The 25,935-nt window shown below is 49.5% G+C and overlaps 1 protein-coding gene across 1 annotated transcript in view; it reads left to right on the top strand.

Moving 5' to 3' along the window:
* The window catches only part of LOC142771739 (uncharacterized), a 220,436-nt gene extending 206,637 nt beyond the window's left edge, over positions 1–13,799 (top strand). The window contains exon 2 of the mRNA XM_075873590.1: positions 11,555–13,799. Within this exon, the coding sequence (XP_075729705.1) occupies positions 11,555–12,808 (1,254 nt within the window). The 3' untranslated portion in view covers positions 12,809–13,799. The remainder of the gene's footprint in view (positions 1–11,554) is intronic.
* The last annotated feature ends 12,136 nt before the right edge of the window (positions 13,800–25,935 follow it).

The raw sequence follows: 25,935 nt of genomic DNA, 5'->3' as shown, positions 1-25,935 counted from the left end.
ACTAGCCGCAATGCACGGCGTTTCCGCATCCGTCGACTCGGCCACACGCCCCGGCATGCCGGTCGCAGTGCTACGCGGAGGCCGGTGTTTCATCGACAGAGACGTCCGCACCAGCACGACCGCGACGTTGCTCCTTGTCGACAGCAGGCTCGGCACCCTGTGCGCTGTCGGAGACCCCGCTGTGGCTGTGTAACTTCAGTGCTCGGTCATCATGGGTGCGTTCCGACGATTCACACTATTTCGCCCACATTGCCGGTGCGAGCTCTTCAGCGCCTGTCCACAGTTCCAGCTGTGGGCACGTTTGTCAGCCGCGTCTACTCGAAACGGCGGGTGCGCATTCGAATGGTCCCGCCGCGTAATTGTGCGATGGACGTGTCTATGAACACAGCGACCCGGCACTTCCTTCTTCGTCCCTTGCGCTTCTATGAGTCGCCCACCGGAGACACACTGCTTACGGATGGCCCATAAACGTTTACAAACTGGACTTCCTAAACGGACACCTTGCGGATTTTCGTTCATGTATATAGTCTCTTTCTTTTTCATATGTTTTCAAATCGCGCAAAGCGCTAGGGGGGGGAGCCCTGTAGCACCATCATCATCATCATCATTTTTTTCCATCACCGCGCCGCGTCTCTCGCGCAGCTGGCGCGAGCTCGAGCTGCGCGAGAATTAGAACGAGCTGACACGCCTGGCGTGGCGGACGCTCGTAGCCGACGTGGCTCCGCTTCAGGCCTGCAATAAAGTGGCGAGATCGGCACGGCCCCATCGGCCGCCTTCGACGTCATCTCACGTCTCTCCTTCTCTCGCCGCTACAGCTTGTTAGTTTTGTGACGTACTTGACGAATGCGATGAAACGAACACAGAGGAAACAAAATGATAACAACACGCAACTGGCCTTGGGACTAGCTTTCTTTTTTGTGTGCGTGGTTTTTTTTTGCGCTGCATTATGCCTCTCATTGCAAATTGAAAGCTTGCGGATTCAGTGCAATCACTAAATTATTTGTTCTGTCCCCCCCCTCTCTATCTCTACACACACACACATACACACACACACGCACACACATACACACACACACACACACACACATATATATATATATATAATTAGGAATGAATGAGCACACTTACGAAAATTTGATAATTGTTTACTCTACGTTTCGGCCGTGGCACGGCCTTTGTCAGGACTGGTTAATCCTGACGAAGGCCGTGCCACGGCTGAAACGTAGAGTAAACAATTATCAAATTTTCGTAAGTGTGCTCCTTCATTCCTAACTATGTTTGCACCAGACCCACAGAATTTCTTTTTTAAATATATATATATATATATATATATATATATATATATATATATATATATATTATATATATATATATATATATATATATATATATATATATATATATATATATATATGTGTGTGTGTGTGTGTGTGTGTGTGTGTAGCTACGATGAACGGGTGACGTGGCCTGGCTCATACGCCATGTTTATTCCATTCTCACTTCTTCTTCTTCGGCTTCTATCAACCATCGCTTCGTACGTCACACGATTCCCCCTCCCCCCAAAAGAAGGCATGGATTACGAACAAGAAAAAGTAAACAAGGAGAGGTTAAAAAGTCACAAATGTCAAAATTTACAATTGGTTCTATTCTCCAGGGGAGTTCCGTAAACTTTCAAAGACTTCAGGGGAGAGTGCAGCAGTCCAATTAACGCAGGAGTTCTGGTGGACGAGGCTGGTGGTTGCGTCCTGGATAACACAAAAATGCTTTGGACGTAGAGATAGGGGTAATCACAGCTGGCATTCTTGTGAAGAACGAACGGGGTTCGAACATCTTACAGAATCGACAGTTCTGATATTGTAGGCATCGAATGGCTCGTCGTGGGTGATACACAAGCCGTGCAGGCAGCTTGCGTGCGCGTTGATCAAGGTTGATTGGGCACTGCCTGTGTTCCTGCCGAGTACACGGGGTGCTTTTGAGGCTTTTGGAGATTTTACTATAGCGATGTCGCAGATGTTTTGATTGAAGACGCATTTTCAATCTCTGGTGGAGAATGTATCCAAGACGATGGGCCTTTTCGCAATGTTCTTTGAGCCTTAAGAGTGGTTTAGATGAAGTTTTCTTTCGTCGTTGACAATGCTGAAGAATACATTGACGTTGTAGTTTCTTGCTTTCGTCGATTTGCTTGTGGTGTAGCATTGATCGTGGTGTGCCCGGATTCTTAGCAAGCCCTCCGCAGGCTTCTACGACGCCAACCAATGCAGCTGTTTCTGGCGCAAGAAAATGTGGGGGGTTTCGCGCACTTGAATCTTCTGTATTCATAAACCGCTCATTGTTGGTCGTTGGCTGAAGGGTACTTGTGTCATCAGAAGTCGCACCTACGCTTTTGTTTTCAGTGTTGGCAGTGAGGTTGTGCACTGGATTGACGTCGCTTCGATCATGGGATTGATGAACACTAGACGCTTCTGCAAAAGACTTTTCTTCACAAGATGCTGATTGTGAATGCTTCTGTCTTTGTGGAACTGCTGAGCTGAATACTAAGTCAGTTTGAAAAGTACGCATTCGGCACGAAGTATTCAATGCATCTGAGTCATCAATAGTGGATTCAATTCTTTTATGCAGCGGAGTGTTAAGCATTGGCGATATTTGCGCGGATGAGGAACCAGGTGGAAGGTTGGGAAAACGACAGCGTGGTCTTTCAATGAGCATGTGGCTATCTTCACCTGACGGGAATTGTAAATACATGCTCTGTGCTCGAATGCGTGAAGGCTGCTTATGACTGCGATGACTGAGTTCGAATGCACTGAGAGTGGGTGTTCTAATCGAATCTTCATTATAGTCTTGAAACCAGACGATCATTTCTTCTTTTATCTTTTGCCAAGACTCGTCGTTGTCGAATATGTGGGTGAGGTAAAATTTAAATGCCTCACCGGTGACGTAGTCGCTGAAGTTCGTAACCATCTCCCTTTCCGACCAAGATGCAGCGGTAGCGTGGAACTCGAACAGGTCGAACCAGTCTTGTACGGGTCCATCGTCCGCTGCTCTGGTGTACTTGGGGACGGGAAGGTCAGTAGATGCTTCTGACATGACGCTGGTCGATGCGTAATGCTAGGCGATTGTACGGTTGTCCATTTATGCTCAGGGTGTCATGCGGAGGACTGCGTAGATGATGAGCGACTGATGAAGGGGCTGGCAGGTCTTCATCCTGCCGACTCGTGTGACGCTACGATGAACGGGTGACGTGGCCTGGCTCATATGCCATGTTTATTCCATTCTCACTACTTCTTCATCGGCTTCTATCAACCATCGCTTCGTACGTCACACACACACACACACACACACACACACACACACACACACACACACACACACACACGTATATATATATATATATATATATATATATATATATATATATATGTATGTATATATATATATATGTGTGTGTGTGTATGTGTGTGTACATATACATATACAGGAAAACAAGAGTGATTACTACTAATTATTCAAGAAATGCAACATAGGCACAGGTTAGTGTATTTATTAAAACAGATCTGTCTCATAGGGCTCGGAGACGGCTGTTCACAAGTCATCTTCACGCAAAGCGGCAGGCACGAAAGAGAAATTGTGCCGATCAAAGTCCGCGCAGTCCACGCGCTGTATTTGTTGCATGGAGTGGCGAGCCGCATCCAGTAGCAAAGAACGCCTGTGCTCCTTTGTCGTCATGCCTTGCGGTGTCACTAAAACTAAATTACGACGTTCGCTCAGGTAGGCCTTCAGGTGTGACTTGAATTTCGAGAAGGCTTTTTCTATAGGGTTAAAGAAGGGACTGTACGCTGGCAGGCGCTCATTAGAGTGCATGGAGTTAGGCAAAGCCGCCTGTTCTGCTCGAGCGTAAGCAGGTGCATTATCAAAATGGAATTCAGCTTCGGTATTTGGCTCATCACGTTCTACGCGGGCCGAAACATCACTGAGGAAATCATTAAAAGCATCCCAATGAACTTTGTCCACCACAGTTCAGTGAATAACTCCATTTGCGGACATGCATGCTATAATGTTCAAGTTCAATCCCTCTGTCGCTGTGCTCAATTGCACAGCTGGTTGCCCTTTAGCTGCCCTGCCGAAGTTCCTGGAACACCAGATATTGAAGTTAGTCTCATCCAAATAGAAGTGGCAAACAGGCGGTCCATCAGACTGCAGCCATTGGGCGTACAGCATGCGGCTGTGCTTGATATCGTCACGGTTGCGATCTGTGGGCCTCGGCGTCACTAGCTTCATTGAGTAGCAGTGGGCATCCAGCAAGCGCTCGACTGCGCTTGCACTGATTGTTACTCCTGGCATTTCTTTCTCTAGGGCCTCCTTTATTTGCTTCAATGTAAATGTACAGTTTTCGTCGACAATTTGTCTCAAAGTACTCACGACGTCATCTCCAAACTTCCTTTTTGAACCCCCACCATGCTTTGATGTTTCTCTGTCGGTAGCGGCAATCGATCTTGCTGTTTTAATGTTGATGCCTAGAGCGTCGGCCAGTTGCTTTAAGTCACCGCCACGCCTGTAAACGTCCACAATCTTAGCCCTGTCGACCACCGATATACTCTGCTGTTTTTTCGACGAGGTTCGTCGGGGTTCTTAAAGTGTGGTCCTTGTTTGCGTCCAGCCATGACTTCAAGCAAAGCTCTCTCTTCGTCTGCAATTGTTCCCGTATGAAAACACACGTTTCAATTAAACACGCTTCAGCTACACTAAGCGTCATCTGTTACACGAAAACCGGAGTATCTATTTTGATGCTTTTATAACAACTTATTTCCACATGAACCCGATTAAATGCAAGTTTGGTATTTTTAAGTGCTTATTTCTGATTTCAAGAACAAATGAATATCATCCGTCCGTCACTGTTCTCCCTGGGCTGAGCAGACGAGTGCGGTAGCCTCAGCGCATAAGTAGCCAAATGCCGTCTGCTCAGCAGACGACACGAATCTATGAATATGCGATGTTGTAGGTGGTTAACCGGAATGAAGCAGTAGCAATGCAAGAAAGACTAACATGGACTCAATGAGCAAATACATTTAAGTACCCATAAATGCTATTACTACTGACTGTTTTTTATTTTGAAGCTATGACACCAAAATGTTAAGGGGAAGTCGCACTGCGCACTTCATTTCATAAGCGCTACCATGTATACCCGAGGGAAAAGTTCTTGCTGTGACGCCATGTTTACGTTATTCTGACATTTATACTATATATAGTGGCTAACTGTGTGTTTCTAGCGCATGGATTAAACTGACTGGCACCTGAATTAAAGTCATTGGCAATTGGAATAAATACGGTGGCACTTGGATTAAACTCAATGGCACGCGGCCTGAGAGAGTTGGCGCTTGGATTAAATATGTTAGCGCTTGGATTAAATGTTTGGCACATGGATTAAATAGCTCGGCGCACAGATTATTTCAATGGCATGCAGATTATTTACTACGGCACTTGAATTAAAGTGAGAGGGAAAACCTGTAGTGTTGTCTGGGTAGCGCCTCGGTGCAAAGTGCAGCATGTCGCATTTCGCTCTGGTTGCCGTCGGGCCGCGCCGACGGACGCTGGTCGCGCCTGGCGTCAGACTATAGAGTGCTCGCGTTTTGCTAACGTAGGGTCGCTGTGCGCAGCGTGCGCGCGCGTCAACGCTACATTGGAGTATATTGGGACCTTCATGATGTGCTCGCGGCTGTTTTGCTAGCTCCACATGTACCCAGTTTGGTGTTACGTGACATCAATGGATGAAGAAATATATGACTGGTGCAAACATGATAATCGCAGAGCTCGCGTGTCATGTAAGAACATGACAACATACCACGCTCATAGCGTGCTCATGGCCGTTTCGCTAGCTCCACATATACTAAATTTTTTATCACGTGGCGTAAATAGGTGACAAAGGTAAAGGACACATCCAAACATGTGTAATGATGATTGTAGTGGGTCATGCAAATCTCGGCACACACATTGTCAGTGCTAAGCACGAGACGCTCGGCCCGGACTGTCGCTGATTTTGATAGCTAGGCCTACGCTCCTACCTGGTCTCGGATAACAGTTTTGACTGTCTCCGTTCTATATTATAATTGGTGGAGTTTGCTGGGTCTCCTTGCAATCCTGGAGTTGCGAAGCCGGACTCTACCTGCTGTCATGACCACTGCATCTGCCACAAGCCCTCCTCCTATGGCTTCCCAGGCCATCGTGTGCTCCGGCGCGGTCCGTCAGCGGGATCCTCCCATATTCAGCGGCACTGACGACCACGGCGTCGACGACTGGCTGGCTACTTATGAACTCGTGAGTGTCTTGAACAAATGGGACGAAGCCACGAGACGGGCCACTGTCGGCATTTACCTCAGTGGCATTGCCCACTTATGGCTTCGGAACCATGAGACCGACGTTCCCACCTGGACAGCATTCAAAGCAAAGTTCAGCGAAGTCTTTGGTCGTCCTTCTGTCCGCAAACTTCGTGCGGAGCAGCGCCTTCAGTCGAGATCTCAACTGCCTGGTGAGAACTTTACAAGTTATATAGAAGACGTCATTGACTTGTGCAAGCGCGTCGATGTGAACATGACAGAGGTGGACCGCATCAAGCATATTTTTAAGGGTATTGACGAGGACGCTTTCCAGATGCTCATTTCGAAAAGCCCTGCTACTGTCGCCCAAGTTACCGTGCTCTGCCAAAGCTATGATGAGCTCCGCCGGCAACGTCTCGTCACCCGCCGTGCTGTCCCACATCAGGAATCGATGTCCGGCTTAACTCCCTCGCAAGACCCCGTCCTCCTCTCGCAGATCAAAGATTTCGTGCGCGAAGAAGTTGCCCGCCAACTCTCGCTCATCTCTGGCCTACCGGAGCGCAGTGCACCGCTTAGCCCTACTCTACGGACTATTATACGAGATCAAGTGTCTGAGGTCCTTCCTCCACAGCTGGTGCCACCAGTCAATGCACCATTGACGTACGCCGAAGCAGCAGCACGACCACGACCACAGACGTTCCAAGCGCCGCCTCCACAGCCTGCTCCTGTTTATGCCGCCCTGCCGCCACGACCTCCACTTCGCCGAGTCCCTAATCCATGGCGCACTGCCGACAACCGACCGATCTGCTTTTCGTGTGGTCTACCTGGGCACGTCGCACGTCTATGCCGCCGCCGTCCACTCCACTCACGTGAAAACCTACGTCCATACGAAAACGATTACACGTACACTCAATACACCCCAGACCCCGAATTGTACGCTCCTCGTCCAAGCCACCGACCAGCTCCTGATCGCCGATCTCCTTCTCCACGTCGACGCTCGCCCTCCCCGATGCGCCGACGCCCCCCTACAATCGACGCGGAAAACTAAATGACGCAGTTCCCGAGGCAAAAACTGCGTCCTCGTCGCAAAGCACAAGCCCTCTTCGCTCGCCGCCGAATGTAATTAATGCCGTTCTTGAAGGTGTACCCGTACTTGCCCTTATTGATACTGGTGCCGCAATTTCTGTCATCGCCGAAAAAGTTTGCCGTTCAATTCGAAAAGTGACAACGCCTTACTTGGGTTCATGTCTTCATACTGCCACTGCACAGCCTGTGCAGCCTGTGGCCGCGTGTACTGCCAGACTTGTAATTCAAGGAGTGCCCTACACAGTCCAGTTCGTAGTACTCCCGCACTGTTCTCATGACATCATTTTAGGTTGGGATTTTCTCTCCCATCACCAAGCCGTCATTGATTGCGCCCGTGCCGAAGTCGCCTTTTGTCCCCTTGGTGATGCGCTACCAGTGCACGATCGCCCTTCCGACGCGAAGTTGGTCATTAGTGACGACACCCAAATCCCTCCACGCGCTACTGTCTTCGCACCTGTGTCGTGTTCCACCGTCGTCGATGCTACCGCATTCTTCACGCCTTCCGCTGCTTTCGTTCATCGCCACCTATCACCGCTCCCAACCGCTCTCGTTACTCTTCAAGGTGGTGCGACCAACGTGCCTGTGAAGAATCCGTTCCCATTCACGATTACGCTACTTCGAGGCGAATGTATTGGTTCGATAGAATCATTCGAAACCATCGCTACACTTGACGTTCCTGATGAATCATCGGAAGTCAGTGCCCTCTCCTGTAGTTCCGTGAATGACCCTCCCACTACCGACATTTTCAACCGTGTCATCGACGAAGGCCTAAACCCACAACAGAGGTGTGAGCTTTTGAGCCTCCTTGACGAGTTTCGACAATCTTTTGACAGTCACAGCGCTACTTTAGGTCGCACATCTACCGTATGCCACCAGATCGACACAGGTAATCACCCACCACTACGGCAGCGACCATACCGTGTTTCGCCAACTGAACGCCATATCATCGATGAACAAGTAGGTGACATGCTAAAGCGTGGCGTCGTTCAACTGTCAAACAGTCCTTGAGCGTCGCCGGTTGTTTTAGTTAAAAAGAAGGATGGCAAGATACGCTTTTGCGTAGATTATCGTCGCCTAAACAAAATAACACGAAAGGATGTTTATCCTTTGCCTCGAATTGATGACGCCCTCGACTCTTTACAAGGCGCAGAGTTCTTTTCCTCCCTTGATCTACGCTCTGGGTACTGGCAAGTGCCCATGAATCCGGATGATAGGCCAAAAACTGCATTTGTTACACCAGAAGGCTTATACGAATTTAACGTGATGCCATTCGGGCTATGCAATGCGCCGGCAACATTTGAGCGCATGATGGACACTATCCTACGAGGCCTCAAATGGAACACGTGTTTGTGCTACTTAGACGATGTAGTGGTATTCTCACCCGATTTTCCCACGCACCTTCGTCGCTTGGAACAGGTTCTACGCTGCCTCTCTGCAGCCGGCCTCCAACTCAACTTGAAGAAGTGTCACTTTGGAGCGCGCAAGCTGACCATTCTCGGACACGTCGTGTCGAAGGATGGCGTTCTTCCTGACCCCGCTAAGCTACGTGCTGTTCGCGAGTTCCCGAGGCCCGCGTCTCTCAAGCAGCTGCGTAGTTTCATTGGCCTTTGCTCCTACTTCCGCCGCTTCGTCCGAGATTTCGCCTCGATCATGGCGCCTCTGACAGACCTACTTCAGGGAGACCGCAATTTATCTGCGTGGTCTCCAGCTTGCGACAGTGCCTTTGCGAAGCTCCGTGAACTGCTTACAACACCACCCATACTGCGTCATTTCGATTCAAGCGCTCCCACAGAAATCCACACAGATGCTAGCGGTGTCGGTCTTGGCGCTGTACTCGCCCAACGAAAGCCTGGTTACCAAGAATATGTTGTTGCGTACGCGAGCCGCACTCTTACAAGAACAGAAGCAAATTATTCGGTAACTGAGAAGGAATGCTTAGCGATTATCTGGGCCATTACAAAATTTCGGCCTTATCTGTACGGCCGCCCTTTCGATGTTGTTACCGACCACCACGCGCTCTGCTGGTTATCCTCCCTCAAAGATCCCTCAGGACGCTTGGCACGATGGGCTTTACGGCTCCAAGAGTACGACATCCGCGTCATTTATCGCTCAGGCCAGAAGCATGCCGATGCCGACGCTCGTTCGCGTTCGCCTGTTTCTACTGATATTGCGAGTGTCTCCATCCAAGACAACTTCCTTCCACTATCAGGACCCATCAACATGGCTGCGGAGCAGCGCAAAGATTCGTGGATTGCGTCTCTGATGGATTACCTATCTGAAACACTCGCCCACCCGCCATCTCGAGCGCTACACCGACAAGCCTCTCACTTCGCCATCCGTGATGGAATACTTTATCGCCGCAACTACCACCCTGACGGTCGCAAATGGCTACTCGTCATACCCAGGCATCTCCGCGCCAGCATATGTGCTGCTTTCCATGCCGATCCGCAGTGTGCGCACGCCGGTTTGTTTAAAACCTACGCAAGGCTACGTTTTCGGTTTTATTGGCGCGGCATGTACACATTCGTTCAAAAGTACATTCGATCTTGCACAGAGTGCCAACGCCGCAAGCATGATCCTAGCCGTCCTACTGCACCAATGCAGCCGTTACCATGCCCAGTGCGACCATTCGACCGGGTTGGAATAGACCTTTATGGTCCTCTACCATATACATCAGCTGGGAATCGCTGGATTATTGTAGCGATCGACCATCTCACGAGATATGCAGAAACGGCCGCTCTACCAGCCGCGACGGCACGTGACGTTGCGTCTTTCCTGCTGCAACGTTTTGTTCTGCGTCATGGCGCTCCACGTGAACTTTTGAGCGACCGAGGCCGCGTCTTTCTCGCGGATGTTATTCGAGAACTTCTTGCAGAATGCCATGTAATTCACCGCTGTACTACCGCATATCGCCCACAAATAAATGGCTTGACCGAGCGTTTCAACCGTACTCTTGGCGACATGCTTTCTATGTATGTCGCCTCCGACCACACCAACTGGGATCTCATCCTTCCTTACGTAACGCACGCTTACAACACGGCACCTCAAGCGACGACAGGCTTTTCTCCATTCTTTTTACTTTATGGTCGAGAACCATCGTCTCCAATTGACACCATTCTCCCCTACCGACCCGACTCATCCGAAGGCACACCACTTTCCGAAGCCGCGCGGTATGCGGAAGAATGTCGGCAATTAGCTCGCACCCTTACAACCCAAGAACAAGGGCTACAGAAATTTCGTCACGACGATGGACGGTCCAACTACCAATTTTCGCCCAACTCTCTTGTTTGGCTGTGGGTGCCCCCCAGTGCTACTCCTGGTACCTCTACAAAGTTTGTCAGCAGGTACCATGGACCTTATCGCGTCATAGAACAAACTTCCGCTGTTAACTACCTCATCGAACCCCTCACGGCCACTGTGGACATGCGTCGCCGAGGCCGCGAAATCGTACATGTGAATCGCCTCAAACCATATCACGAACCACTTGTCATCACGACACCTTAGAACACTTACTTGGCATTATCTTCAGCGAGGGGGAAATATGTAATGATGATTGTAGTGGGTCATGCGAACCTCGGCACACACATTGTCAGTGCTAAGCACGAGACGCTCGGCCCGGACTGTCGCTGATTTTGATAGCTAGGCCTACGCTCCTACCTGGTCTCGGATAACAGTTTTGACTGTCTCCGTTCTATATTATACATGATTATCATGACACGAAAGTCATGTACGGCATCATTTAGCCCCAACTCGTAACGTTGTGGTGATTTTAAAGTGACATATCAACATTTCTCATTCGTGCTTCGCATATCATCGATTCCCACTGTACGTGGGGTCTGCCAATTTTTTTAAATAAATGTTTACTACTACTATTACTACTAGTACTACTACTACTACTACTACAAGCGAGCGCGGAGCAAACTCGGCTGCCTGAGAAGCTCGGGCCATCCTGCATCGCACCCCCGTTATGTGTTCTTGTGTTTTAATAGAAAGAGGTTTCGTTCCATCCAGTGTACAGCTTGACAAATTGTACCGCGTAGTGTAATTGTATATTCTATATGTTACGCAATGTGTTATGCAAGTTACATAGAATGGGTCGGTTATGCACTGAAAGCTCGCGAATCTTCCTTTACTGCTTTCGTCTTTTGTTTTTCTCGAAGGCTTACTGCTGGAACCATGCCCATGGTTGCCGCTTCGTGGATGTGCTGCCTGCTGTCCTGCAGCACTATGAACAAGACTGCAGCTACCATTCGACGCCGTGCTTAAGTTGCGGCGAGAGCGTGCCTCAACGAGACCTGCCGAAACACTACAGGTCGGGCTGCCGCCGCCGCAGGCACTCCGGCAAAGGGAACAGGCACTCGGGACCGGGAGACGGTGGTTCCGGCGACTGGAGCTTCCTCGTCGCATCGGGAGAGCCAAATTTAGGAATCGACGACGCGCTGTTGTCGGCCCTGCAGAGCCAGATGAATGACCTGGCTCGCCAGATGAGCGAAATCGGCCAGGCGCTGGAGAAGGCGACCGGCATGCTGACGGACGCCGAACTCGGCCTGGACAGCGAGCTGTCCGAAGCGCTGGAGACGCTCTCTGTGGCGTCGGGTGAATCAGCCGACTCCGAGAAGCGCGTCCACCTCGCGTCTCAGTCCTCGACGGTTTCGTCAGGGTCTTATGGTGCTGCCACAGAGCAGACGGGCGCTCAAACCAGTGCCGAAGCCGACACCAAAGCTGATACCAAAGCAGAAGCCAAACCAGAAGCCAAAGCACAGCCAAAGGCCGGCAAGACGGTCACGATGCCGTGGGTCTTGGAACAGAGACACATCCTGCGCAAGCTGGAAATTGTCGCCAACCACGTGATCCACTATCTGGAAGGCCTGCACATCGGAGCTCCCGCGCAAGTGAACACGAGCTGCGAGCTACTTCCTCTCGGATCGCACGACACGATCGACGCGCAGCTGAGTTTGATCGCTCGTCGCTACCGTATGCAGCGCCACGTCACCTACCGCTTTGTCTGCAAGACCACCGACGGGCTGTTGAAGATCGGCGTGTTCAACCTGACACTCATTGGAGCAGCGACGCGCTGGTACCGTCGCGTGCTCTTTTTTACAGTCATCCTCGCCGTGCGATCGTCGGAACACAACCTCGAGGTGTTCGTCAAGTGGGGTCGCACCCTAGATGCAGACCGTCGGCTGGCGCTGGTCACCACGGTGGCGCTTGTTCACGACAAATTACGCAAGACTCGTGCCCTGAAGAAAGTGGGCAATTTGCCTGCAGATGCCCTCTTTCTTCCGGGATACCACGAGAGGTTCAAGATTAGCTACGCGGATCTCAAGGACTTGGATGAGTTCATCCAAAACGGGCAACTCAATATCGAAGTGGTCATAGGGGACCAGCCCGCTCCAGAGCCGCCTTCTCTTTAGCATCAGGCGATGCGCATTCAACGCTCCCGTCATGCGCAGCCCGTCTCTTTGTAAATTAGCCGGTCCATTTTGCATTGTGGTCTTGTTGCTGTTGCAGCGATTTTCATTGTTCAGTACGGCAGAGCACCAGTTCAGTGCACCGGTAAGTTAAGTGCATCAGATCTCGAGCTTCGACTTTGCAGACGTCTTGCAGGTTCGCTTTTGATGTAGTAGAATTGAAGTAAAGCTGCAGCTGTCAGTTTTGTAAAATTCCATCTTTTTTGATTAAATAAACTTAAAAATTTGTCTTGACTCTTGTCTAGTGATTGTTGCTTCACGACCACATGATACCAATGTCTGCGTGAGTTGTCTACCGATCGGGTAAAAGCTGAATGAATTGATTCTCATGCCATATGAGTTGTGCAGAAAAATTTGGCTGATCCCTCTTTCTAAGAATCGCTAAAACACGAAAGTGAAACGCATCTTCACAGAAGTAGTTGAGCGTTTATTGTGGATTGTTTGACCACAAGGGCGAATAAATGAATGCTACAGCAACAAACTGCAATGTCTCACAAAGAACGGCAAGCACTTCGAAACTTGCAGTACGCACCTCAAACAGAAAGCACGCACGAACTGAGCATACACAGGACGAGCGCAAGCTAATCACCGTCACAGCTCGCCACTTTATGCGCGCTGTCCAAACAGACAGGCAGACGCACGAAACTAACGCACGATCGTATATAAACAGGTACAAGTGGGAACGACTGTCACAATTCTTACTACTTCGTGCGTGAGCAGCGTGCTCCTTTTGTAAACGCGGCCGCGGAAGCGAGCGAAGTGACCATGCTCCGTGGAGGCGGCGCTCCGCGAAACGCGAGAAGCGACGACCTTTAGACTGCGCCCAATATCCGCCGCTTACCCATCTCTAGGAAGCCTCGATGACCACACCCCATTGCGGGTCATGTAGGCTCCCCACCCAACGTGAGCTTGTCGCGCCATCTCACTACGAAGGATGAAACAGGTACAAGTGGGAAGGACTGTCACAATTCTTACTAATTCGCGCGTGAGCAGGGTGCTCCTTTTGTAAACGCCGCCGCGGCAGCGAGACAAGTGACCATGCTCCGTGGAGGCGGCGCTCCCCGAAACGCGAAAAGCGACGACCTTTAGACTGCGCCCAATACCCACCGCATACCCAACTCTAGGGAACCTTTACGAACCCCCCCCCCCCCTTGCGGGTCATGTGGGCTCCCCACCCAACGTGAGCTCGTCGCGCCATCTCGCTACGGAGGACAAAATCGCGCTGAAGTTTCAAAGCTCCGAGGACCACCCGTGACCGCCAAGCGTTATATGGTTTATATGAACAGCTGGCTGTGGGCGTTCTCGACAACGCGCTCCTCCTAGCATAGCGGCTAGCGCTGCGCGCTGCGAACCGAGCGGTTGCTGGTTCGACGCCGCGCGACAAAATCTTTCCCTCTGGCCTTTAAAGGGAAGCTTAGGGGATTTTAGAACTGAATTAAACTTCGTGTTTAGAAAAGACCGAGATTATTGTTGACGATGTCGTAATTGTTTTCGCAGTTGTAGCAGCAGCAGCTTTAGAACAGGCGAAATAAAAGCTCGTCTTGCTCCGCCCCGGCGAGCGCGCTGAAAATGTGGGCGTGGAAACATACGTCATCTTCGTTTTCTCTTGCCCGGAGCAAGCTTTCTTTCTTATCCTCAACCACGGCCTCCGTGACTAACCCATGACGCGCCGTTGCCGGAACTAATCGACGTCTCAAGAAGCCCGGCGGCCACAGCCACTGTTTTTTCACCAAAAAGTGCTATTCCATGGCGTTCACTTTTGAGAACTCTCACATCGCTTTTCTAATTAAGCAGGGATCAAACTGTTTTTACACGTTCCTAAGTCATTAAAAACGTGCTTCAGCTTAGCTTTAAATGCGAAGCATTTCACTGCGCATTGTAAACATTTGGCGTATATCTATCTATCTATCTATCTATCTATCTATCTATCTATCTATCTATCTATCTATCTATCTATCTATCCGCTAACGTGTGCATGCTCACGTGATCACTTCATTAACATGGCGTGAACCAAATTTAGAATAGGAGGGTGACACAAGGTGTGACGAATATGACGTGCTCGTCAAGACATGAATAATGTCACCGTACCGTGGCGTACGTCGTCAAGCACTTCTCGCTGGACTGTGGCACATACCCGCCCGTGGGTATGTGCCACTGGTATGCGGGTATGTGCCACACGTGTTTGACACTTAGTATCTACCAAGGAACGACGAGAACACACATGGGCAATACTAACATCACACCGGCAGCACTGGTCCGATGAATGCAAAGAATAAATGCCAGGGTCCCTGCAGGAATCTAACCCAAGCATTCTGCTTGGCAATCAAGCACGCTACCACAAAGTAACGCCACGTCTCGGACCTACTTTTTAAAACAGACTCTAATGTTCATGTAGCATTAGTTGGGATTGCTGTGCTGGCTAACTAATTTTATAAACATAACACCTGTACTGCTATGATGCAGCCGTGACGTCGGGTTATCGTCAATTGTTGCTAGGTGCGCCACTGAAGTTCACTTATGTAGCAGCGTCCAGGGCTACTATCCTTGTGAGCACCAGTGCTTCATATCGGCTTATCGCTTCTGGTGTTGCTAATATTCTTGCTCATTGATATGTGGGGTTTAACGTTTCAAAACCACCATATGATTATGAGAGACGCCGTAGTGGAGGGCTCCGGAAATTTCGACCACTTGGGGTTCTTTAATGTGCAACCAAATCTGAGTACACGGGCCTACAACATTTCCGCCTCCATCGGAAATGCAGCCGCCGCAGCCGGGATCTAATACTCTTGCTAATACTCGTATTCCTGTTGGCATCGCTGCGCAACTGCAAACAACTGGTTATGTAAACATCTGCAACTCAATACGTGTCTGCGTTCAGCATTTGAACTAATATTTAGCGTCATTTCATCACGTGTCGCTATATAAATACTACAACACTGTCACCCACAGCATACTTCGCATGACCTTGATTCCAGAGGTAAGTGGGATCTACCGAATTTTTTTTTCTTCTCAGTCTGTTAGTTTATATCTTACAACTTTGTATACGTGACGGAAATACGTCAGCGAAGCCACGGTGAACCGCAGCATAAAACTCTTTTCGTGTTCAAAGGCCGCAGAACTAATTACTTGAGAATTTATTTTCATTTCAGTATGGCGACTTGTGCACGATGTTAATAGGGTTCATCTCCCGAAATCCATTCACATCGTAGCGAGAAAGACGAGACGCGAGACGACGTGAAGGCGGTCGACGTAGCCGTGCCGATTCGGCCACATCTTTCGGAACTGCCGAAGCGGAGGGGTGGCGGCTACCTTCACTCAAAGCCGAGCCTCTCTCCAAGCTGGTGCCTAGCTCGAACCACAAACAGTTAAGAACGAGCGATAATAATATCTGCGGTTTAGCGTCCCAAAACCACGTGATGATTATGAGAGAGGCCGTAGGGGAGGGCTTCGTAAATGTCGGCCACCCGGTGTTCTTTAACGTGCTTCTAAATCTAGGCACACGGGCCTCAAACACTTTCGTCTCCATCGAAACCGCAGCCACCACAGCCGGGATTCAATCCCACGACCTTCGGGTAATTAGCAGTCGGGTGCCATAACCCCTGGACCACCTCGGCGAGGCAGGAGAACGGACGAGCTCACGCTCCTGTCGGCTTGGACGCTGGCAGCCGTTGCTGCTCCTCTTCGGCCTTCCGAAAGAAGTGGCGCGACTGGCACGGCCACGTCGACCGCCGCCTTTTTACGTCGTCTTTTCTCGTTTCTGTCAACTCACGACATTGCACCTTTTACCAGATCAGGGTTCGGGCAAAAGTGCGTACACTCCACACTCCTATGCAGGCTCTTTCATTTTTATCAACCTATGAAACTTGTCGAATAATGATTGTCCATTAAGCGAGGTGGGTTTCAAAGATTCCGGCGAAATCGTGTCGCTGTGTGGAAGCCTCTTTGTTTCGTTGTGGAAGGGTTCGGTGTCTCTGCGGGCATAGGCGCGCTCACGCCTGTCGCGCGAAGTCGGCCTCATGCGTTGACTTATAGGGGGTGGGGCTGCGATGAACCTCGCCTCGCCGAACCCTTGAATGGAAGCCCTGCGTGACTACAACAGAGAGAGAGAGAGATAATGTTATTTAAGCGCAATAAATTCACAGAGTAATGGCGATCAGGTCGTGCCAGGCCGCCACCTCCTCAGCTCGCTGTATGACCCGGAGCTGTACTTCTAGGCTCGTATCTCGAAGTACTCTTTCCCATGCCTCGGACGAGGGAGTGAGAACGTTTAAAATTAACGAAATTCTACATTGTCTGGTGGCTACTGAAGCACGATGCGCATATCATACCCGCCAAATCCCGACGCGCGTGTCCAGTGTATATACTTCGGTGTTGCCACACTCATTTTTGAGGAGGTGGCGATATCGTGACAGTATCCCTCTTTTTGATGCCTCCACAAAACTGCGCCAAGAGGTGATACCTGCTACATCGTGCTACATTTCGACAAAGATCACATCTACGCTGAGCGCGCGCCAAGCAGTCGTTATAGCAACCTTTCGGAGCAAAAAAAAAAACAATGCGGCTCGTACTAAGTATATCTAATTCGATTGGTGAAAAATTTAAGTTTATACGCGCAAGTGTTGCTTCCAGCTCGTGTACTACGGCTCCATAATTTGGGTACGGTCTAACGCCATTTGAGAGTATGGTGTGAACGTTGACCGGGCCGAGTGGCCTGGGCACCTAAACGTGACACGTTTTTAATGGTTATATATAAAAAAATTCAAGATTACGCCTTCACTGCCTCGTCCCTGTGACATGCTCCAAACACAACCGCTGGATAAAAAAACCACTGGGTTACAACGCTCACCGCTATGACGCAATCTGCGCTCTTTCTTTCTCTGTTAAGCTTCTCATTCGTTGCGATAAAGCGTACAATTCGTTGACTACATTGTAGCCGTGGACAATAACGAAATCGTTGGGAAAGATATGACGCGATTCGAGTGACTTGCAGGTGTTGCACAAAGTATATCGCATTGTGATAAAACAAAAAGAAAATGCGCCATCCTGAGATAGGAGTGATCGCATCCTAGGAACAGCGAAAATATTGAGTGAAGATTGCGTCGTATACCACCCTGTCCTCGAAAGAGAAATTCTGGGGCGTGCCTCTGTTGTTGTTCCTGGTCAGCGCTCGCGTGATGACTTCGAAACTGCGCCGGACTGAACAACTTGAGAAGACATGCCAGGCGTAACCCAGACGACTGAAGCGCGGTTGCCCGTTGCCTCCGCAAAATATTCGCGTATCTCATGTTCTCAGCCGTGCTCTGCGACGCTGGGGTCGCCGTCCGTCCGGGTCCCCACGCCCGTGTGGAGCGCGTAAGTTTATTGTAGACTTGTGTGCATCCTGGATTGACGTCGATTGCCGCTGCCTTCTAAAGTTCGAAAGATCTGTGCGATTCATTCAGTGCTAATTCTAGGCAACCTGTCATGGTAGTCTACTGCATCGTTCTATTGTGTTCGACTGCTGACTCGCAGGTCGCGGGCAGTGTTGGCCTTGGTGGCTATACTTTGCGCCAAATTGGCTACTATTCGTCCCGTTTGCCGATGAAAACTTCTAGTTGGCGCCGTGGCTATTTTCTTGTTTCAAATGAACTTTTAGTTTTTCATATTCGAAATGCTTTTATTCATTCGTCAGCAGTAAATACTCTGCTCACAATACTGCTCTTCTTCTGTTTAGCTACAATTCAGGTCCTAATTTTAAATGAAGTGGCTACTTTTGCCTTGAATTGTGGCGCTTTTTGAAGTCCACCCAACGGCCACCCTGGTCGCGGGCTCGAATCCCGGCTGCGGTGGCCGCATTTTCGATGGAGGTGAAAATGCTTTCAGCACGTAGATCTAGGAGCAAATTAAGGAATCCCAGGTTGTCGAAATCTGAAGATACATTCACTAAGGTGTCTCTCGTAATCCTGTCGTACAGTTGTGGGACGTTATATCCCAACAATTTTATAAATATTTCTAGAAGTTAACGCTTCCCGCTAAATAAAAGGGGGAGGGGTGGAAGGCCACAGTGTTACGGAGTGTGAACGACCTCGTGCCACGTAAATGAACTTTTATACAACTCTAATACTATTAAATCGAGCTAATGCACATTATTTATATTATATAAAACTACTGGCTTCCGTAAGACGGCAGCCTTTATTTCGCTTATGAAATGGAACACTGAAAGTATGCCAAGTCAACCAATGTCACCTCCTCTGCTGTAAAGTAGAGAGAGAATAAGGATGAACGAACGGCAGGGAACTCCCACGCGTACTTTGCCCCGCGGAGAGGGGGTTGGGTGGATGCTGACGCGTGCGCTTGTTTATCTCACGGTGGGAACAATCGTGCACCTTGGCTGGCCTTGGGCTTTTACTGCAACGATTCTGTTTAAGTTACCGGGCGCACAAAGGTTACTGCAATCATTGCACAATCTCCGTTTGCGAAAAGGTGCGCTTTTCAGACACAACGAAGTAACCACTGAGACGCTTATTCGCGTTCATCTGTACCTGTGAGTCATTTTCGTGCGTCATTAGAGAGCTTTAGTACTGCGTACGTGGCGGCGTTGCGAACGTAAGGACGCCACGTTCTGCGTAGTGCGCATGCGCAGACCGCAACGCGCACGTATCGCATTACGTACGCATCTGCTACGTACGCACGCATGAGATGCGTGCGTGCGTATGTATGAGGTGATCGCGCCGCTCTCGAACAAGTTCGCGACAACGCGAGACTTCGTTTTGCAAAATGGCGGCATCGAAGGCAAGCACCGACCGGCTCTGTGGCTTAAAATATGGCCATAATCTGGCTATAACACTTGGATTGGCTCACATTGGCTGTCAACAACACATGCTTCTATTTTGATCTACCAGATGGCGCAACACGCTGCACGCTCGTTACGTACGCGGGTACTACGGCGTACTAAAAGCCGATTAGTGGCAAACGACGCCACGTAACGCAAGGCGCTTGCGTGATGCGTACGTAGCACCATTCCGCAGTACTAAAACTCTCTATTAAGGTGTGAGAAACGCGGGGCACGTTTTGATCTGCTTGCCATCATGCGCGTGACCTTTCAATTTGTTGATATCGCATTCATTGCTTCGCCTTCGTGGCAAAGCTGTGACTTCTTCGTTTCTCCAAGCCATATACAGCTTTCACTGTAGAATTTAAAGGACTTTTGAGCTTCGCTTTCAAACGTAGAATTTTATTGCGTAATCGGGGGTTGTGCGCATTGCCTTCATCTGTGCCGCACGAAAAGAAACACTTGCATGCGTAACATTAGCTGTTTCAAACTATCCTAGAATACCCACTGCAAGTGCAGTTGCTTGTACACTGCACCATAGTTCTTGCTTTTGCTAATTGGCGAAGTGTACCCACTGCGTATCTGTGAGCTTCCACGAGCACTTGTGCAGCTCGACACTTTGCGATAGATGCACAGCTCGAAACCACCCACTTGTTATGCAATTCACTCGTTTTGACGCCCGGTGCGATTTTATGATTGTGCAACGCAACATCACATGCGTTAAGCAGAGACTTTTTCCGCTACATGACATTCATGTTATAGTCCTTTTTTGAAGCAGCTTGAAGCAATGACGTGACGCTGTGAACACCTGCTTGCCACGCCGATGGCCTGACATGGAATCTCACTGGGAAGCGAGCATTATTAAAGACGATAATCTTTCTTCGGGTACTTCGATGCAAACATTTTGGTCTGTCTGTCTGTCTGTCTGTATGTCCACCGTAGCGATACCTCAAATGGCACCAGGCGATACCTGAAATGGCCAACCCCATTCGCTGCGTTCATACGTATGCGTTCAAGTTTGAGCGTTCATACTTGTGTGATTGTCAATTAAAAAGCAATTATTGCGCATATCTGAGGCACCATAACAACACGTCAATATTTTGTATATGTGTCTTTATACTACAGAGAAGACACACATAAGTAATTCTCAGTACCGTAGCATTATTCACGCTGCACTGACAGTGCAACGCAATGTTCAAAAAGGCTATTGTTTCCAACGCTTACTGAAGACAACACGGCGACGGCACCTGCCCATCGCCTTGCGTTCTACACCTTATCACCTCCGAGACATGCGCAAATTTTGCTTGCTTGCTTGATGCTTTTTTGTGGCTCTCGCCCACTACAGGGGATTTTTTTTTCCGTGGGCGCGCACGCCATCCTTCGTTTTCGAAGATAACTGCCAGATAGCGCTCGTTCTATATTTTATACATATGAGCATTATATTTTGTACATTTGAGTGAGCATAGAAGTTTTATTCTAAACTTTCTAATGTTTGTTATTTTATACCCTATATTATTTTAAAGCTCCATACGATTTTATCAGACCGCGTGCACTCAATTCTCGGCCATTGATTGATTTGTGGGGTTTAACGTCCCAAAACCACGATATGATTATGAGAGACGCCGTAGTGGAGGGCTCCGGAAATTTCGACCACCTGGGGTTCTTTAACGTGCACCCAAATCTGAGCACACGGGCCTACAACACTTCCGCCTCCATCGGAAATGCAGCCGCCGCAGCCGGGATTCGAACCCGCGCCCTGCGGGTCAGCAGCCGAGTACCTTAGCCACTAGACCACCGCGGCGGGGCAATTCTCGGCCAATCCATCACAGTGGGTATGAGGCACTACAGAAGATGAACAACAACAGAAAGAACGCCATGGCCTCAAGCCGCCGGCCTGCTTCGCGACAGCGTAGTCCCGCACCGCAAAGGCTCCATGCCCAGGAGGACGCACCGCCAAGCCGCCGTTCTTCGGAACGATTGGCAGATCGAGTCGGCGCTGGTTCCAACGAGCGTGAGCTCCACAAGGATCCTCACGAAAAAAGCCGCAGGTCAAAGCATAGCAACAAGCGAAAGAAAGCCGCTGACGAAGACTTGCAGGTCAACAGTGGCAGCTGGCAGACAGAGTGCCAGCCGAAGCATACCTTGCCGGCGACTTCACAGAAGGCGGCTGCTGCGGCTGCTGACCCGACACCGAGATCTGAGGTCATTAATGATTCCTTTAAATCGCCGAAGAAGAGAAGCTCGCCGAGCCCGCAGATAGTTCGGTTGAAATCGAGGGCAGCTACCTCGACTTCACGGAACGAATCCTCACCAGCCGCTCCGGAACACGTGCTCCGGCGATCCGAGGGATCGACGGTGCAGACAGCGCTAGCGACGCGAACTCAAGACCAAGCGGCGCGACGTAGCATTGAAGTGGCTGTGGAAGAAGACACGAGAAAAAGAGCGGTAAGGATTTTGCACCGGTCAACACGAGTCAGCAGAAGGATTGACGGGTGGGTCAATTAGGATATATTCCTTATGAGAACTTGGTGGAGCAAGTCAACAGCACACAGTATAGGAGACGGTTTGTTTTGTGAACCACTCCTTCTGTATCTCGTTTATTTACGCTCCCAAGTTTTCACAGTGGGTCAATGTGTTAGGATCGTTATCGCTTACGGTGTGCGCCAATGGCACAATCGGGGATGACAAGCGCGCGAGAACGCAGTGAGGCAACCATAACAGAAAGCTGAGCTTTTTGGTGTTTATTCATTCTAAGAAGACAGGGCGCGCAGACGCGGACCCCAGAAGGAATTTATCACATGTTATGCACAGACGTCCGTCTTATATCCGGGTCGGCATGCGTGTCTTTCAAAATGGAAGATAAGAATGACGCTCATTTGGGAACATTGCAATGTGCAAGGAAACCGTTTGCGCAGAAAACGTGGCTCAGGTCATGAGCCTGAAGTGCGAGAGAAATACTGTGCAATTTTGGGTGCGGGACGATCGCACGAGGCGTATTATTAGGAAGAGAGAAAATTAACGTTGGCCCAAAGCATATGCTTGCTATTTAGTGTGAATTGGCATAAGTTGAAGAGGTGCAGGTTACGACGCCGACAAAATTATGGGACGGAGCTTAAGTCTACACAAAGTTCACATTCAAGAGTATTTTGAGGAAATCAGAAAGTCCTCTAAACAAAATCTTTAGTCATGCGAAGGACGTAGTAGGATTGTAGCGGGCGTCTTTAAGCGATCAAGCGGGTCATATCAATGTAGGGGGCCTGGTGTTTTTTTTATTATGTACACAGAAGAAAATGAGGTGTATTGCATAGTTGACTTCTGAACGATAAATGCCCAGATGCTGTTGGTCACTGCAGCTTAAAAATGGTGGTGCAGGCGCGAGCTCAACAAAATCACGCCGTAATACTAGGACACTGCTGTAAGCTGATAGTCTAGCCTTTCTTTTATTACGTCAAACAAAAACCTAGAGAATACGGCTTTCAACCCATAAAATTTTTTTGTATGCGCGAATGATAGTTGGTATTCGATCATAAGAGCAGAGCACTAACTTATGTGAATATCTGTGCTTTACATACGAGAAAGCTCTGTTGTCTTCTAATTAATAACAAGGGAAGTGGTAAGTTGTGTGGAACTGGACTGCTGGCCCGAAGATAGCGGGATCAAATCCCGGCTGCTGCGGCTTAATATTCGATTTTGGCGAAAATGCTCGAGACCCGTCACTTTAGATTTAGGTGTACCCAAGGTGATAGAAATTTTTGGAATCCTCCACTACGGAGTCTTTCATAACGATGTCGTGGGTTCGGGACGTAGAATCCCAGATGTTATTGTTATCATGTTGTAAGCAGCGAGTGAATACAATCTGTTTATTTAAGTATAGTCAGTTACACATTCCTAAACTGGTAATCATTGCTGAGGCAGGGATGACGCTAGATAGCAGAAGAGACTACCAGTTGTTGGCTCTCATCTTGTCGCATGTCTTAACCGCGGGCCTCGTTAGGTGCAGTCGAAAGATGGCGACATGCGTATGAAACTTTTCATCACTGTAGGAGATGCTGTCACAATACTGAAATAGGGCGAACAATCTGTGACCATGCATTCTTAAAGCTTTGTTAAGCGTTATGTCATTGTCGAAATCTTTGTATTTGGGGATAATGAATGTTGCGTAGTGCAAAATTGGAAGAATTAGTTTAACATTATATGGACATATGTCAAAGCTGAGAGCCGCAGTTGCCAGTAGGCGAACTAAGGGTGCTTTGCAAGCTTAATGCCAAATCTTTCTCGCGCAACTGTCCGAAGCCTGGCCACTATGGCTCATGTATTGAAACAGCACAAAAAAAAGGAGGAAGCACCAAAAATGATTATTTTTGTGTTTTCCTCTCTCACCTTGGGTGTTCCATCCTCTTTGTGCTCTCCAAAGCAAATATGCAAAGTGGTCCATGACCAGTGATGATGGAGTGGCAGTGTCAAAGATCGATGCTTGGCACATGCTCTAAGTATGGTGTCTGCAATACATAGATGAAAATGAGGTGTACTGTGACAATCTTTCAGTGGTTACGGCAATTATCGATGATTTATTGGCAGCTTCTGTTGTTTTCACTTTCACTATACACAGAATCAATACCAACGGGGCTCACAATCCCAAGAGGAAACAGAGCTGCTGACCGAGAGAAGCCGCTGGCGACTTGCATATTTCGTCTTGTGTCTGGGTAATAGCATTGTCGCCGTTGTGCTGTTCATCCTCGTGTTGCGCTTGGTATGGTACGCGAAGGCCAACTGGTTGGCCGGCTTCGTTTCACCGGGCAAGAACGCCAGCGAGGTGTCTGAGGGCCAAGCTAGTGCCCGCGCTTACTGCCTCGACGCTGGAGCCTGCAGAGACGCCTACGCCTCCATTCTTCGTGAGTCCATCGACGCCGACGCCGACCCGTGCCGCAACTTCTACAACTACGCGTGCGGTGGCTGGCTGCGTAACCACGAAGAGTCTACGGCTTTGACAGCGTGGCGGCAGTACACGAATGACGTGATAGAGCGGCTTCGCCTCGAACGGGTATCTACACGTGTGCGCGGCGAGTCTGTTGCCCAAGCCGCGCACTTCTTGGATACTTGTCTCCAGGTAGGTCGCAAGCCCGAGTCGGGTACGAAAGCAGAAGTGGACATCAAGGCGGTTTTCGCCGAAGCTGGCCTGAGGTGGCCAGAAAGGAGTGAGCACTCGGACCTGATCAACTCTTTGTTCTTCATGGCAAGGCGAGTTGCTCTGCCTGTTTTCTTCGACGTCGACTCCGATTACACGAAGGCTGAGCTCGGCACCATATTCTTTCGGCTGGACACCACTTTCCAGAAGACGACGAGCCGTTTGGTGGACATGCTAAAGAAAGGTAGCCTCTCAAGATTCGTTCGCTTGTTGTACCGGGTATTCGCGGTGGATGGCGAAGTAAACGAAACCAGATTCGACGAGGTAATGAGTGGCTTCGAATCCCTGGCTGATGTTCTGGACATTTACCTGGAGGCGACCGATGACCGAACCACTGTCCGTGGCCTCGCGAGCCTTAAGCTTTATGCGCCTCCTGTGAGTTTCGAGATGTGGTCGTCCGCTTTCCGGAAGTTCTTCAACTTCGACTTTGCCGAGTTGAACACTACAATCATCTACGACGTGCGCTCTTTCTCTGCCATATTTCGACACGTCCTGGTCTACGGCGAAGCGATCATGAAGGACGCTTTCGGTTTCCTCAGCATCATGGCCGCGGTGTGGTACACGAGCTCAGAGATTCGTGACGCATTCTTCGGTTCGCCCATGGATGCCTCCTTCCATCAAAAACAATACTGTTCTTTTAGTTTGTACGAATTCTACGGTGATGCCCTCAATCACTTTTTCTTCGAAAAGGCACGTTCCGAGCTGAAAATGTTCGAAGGCTTACAAGCGCTGATGCGGAATGAGTTTCCTCGCATAGTCGGTCCGAACGGCACGCTCGTCGGTGAAAAAGAACCGCTTCCTCGGGCTAACCACCTCCATGGTGTGTCGGAATTCTTGCACAAGTCGGAGCCTAAAGTCTTTCTTCCTCGGTACAAGAGCTATCCCAATCTTACTAACAGTCCTCTGCGCAACTGGATAGCTTTGACGGACAACAAAAGGAAGCAACTCGGCTTCGACTACAACGACTCATGTGTCAGACAGAAGCACACAAGCTGCGCGAGTCAATGCGATGCTACAATCTTCAAGTGGCGCCTCACACCCTACCACCTGACATTTCCTTGGTACTCTTCGGGT

This window comes from Rhipicephalus microplus, chromosome 9 (assembly GCF_043290135.1).
Source record: "Rhipicephalus microplus isolate Deutch F79 chromosome 9, USDA_Rmic, whole genome shotgun sequence".
In the NCBI taxonomy this organism is placed as follows: domain Eukaryota; kingdom Metazoa; phylum Arthropoda; class Arachnida; order Ixodida; family Ixodidae; genus Rhipicephalus; species Rhipicephalus microplus.
The sequence above is the reverse complement of the archived record's forward strand: the minus strand, read 5'-3'. Positions and strand labels throughout refer to the sequence as shown.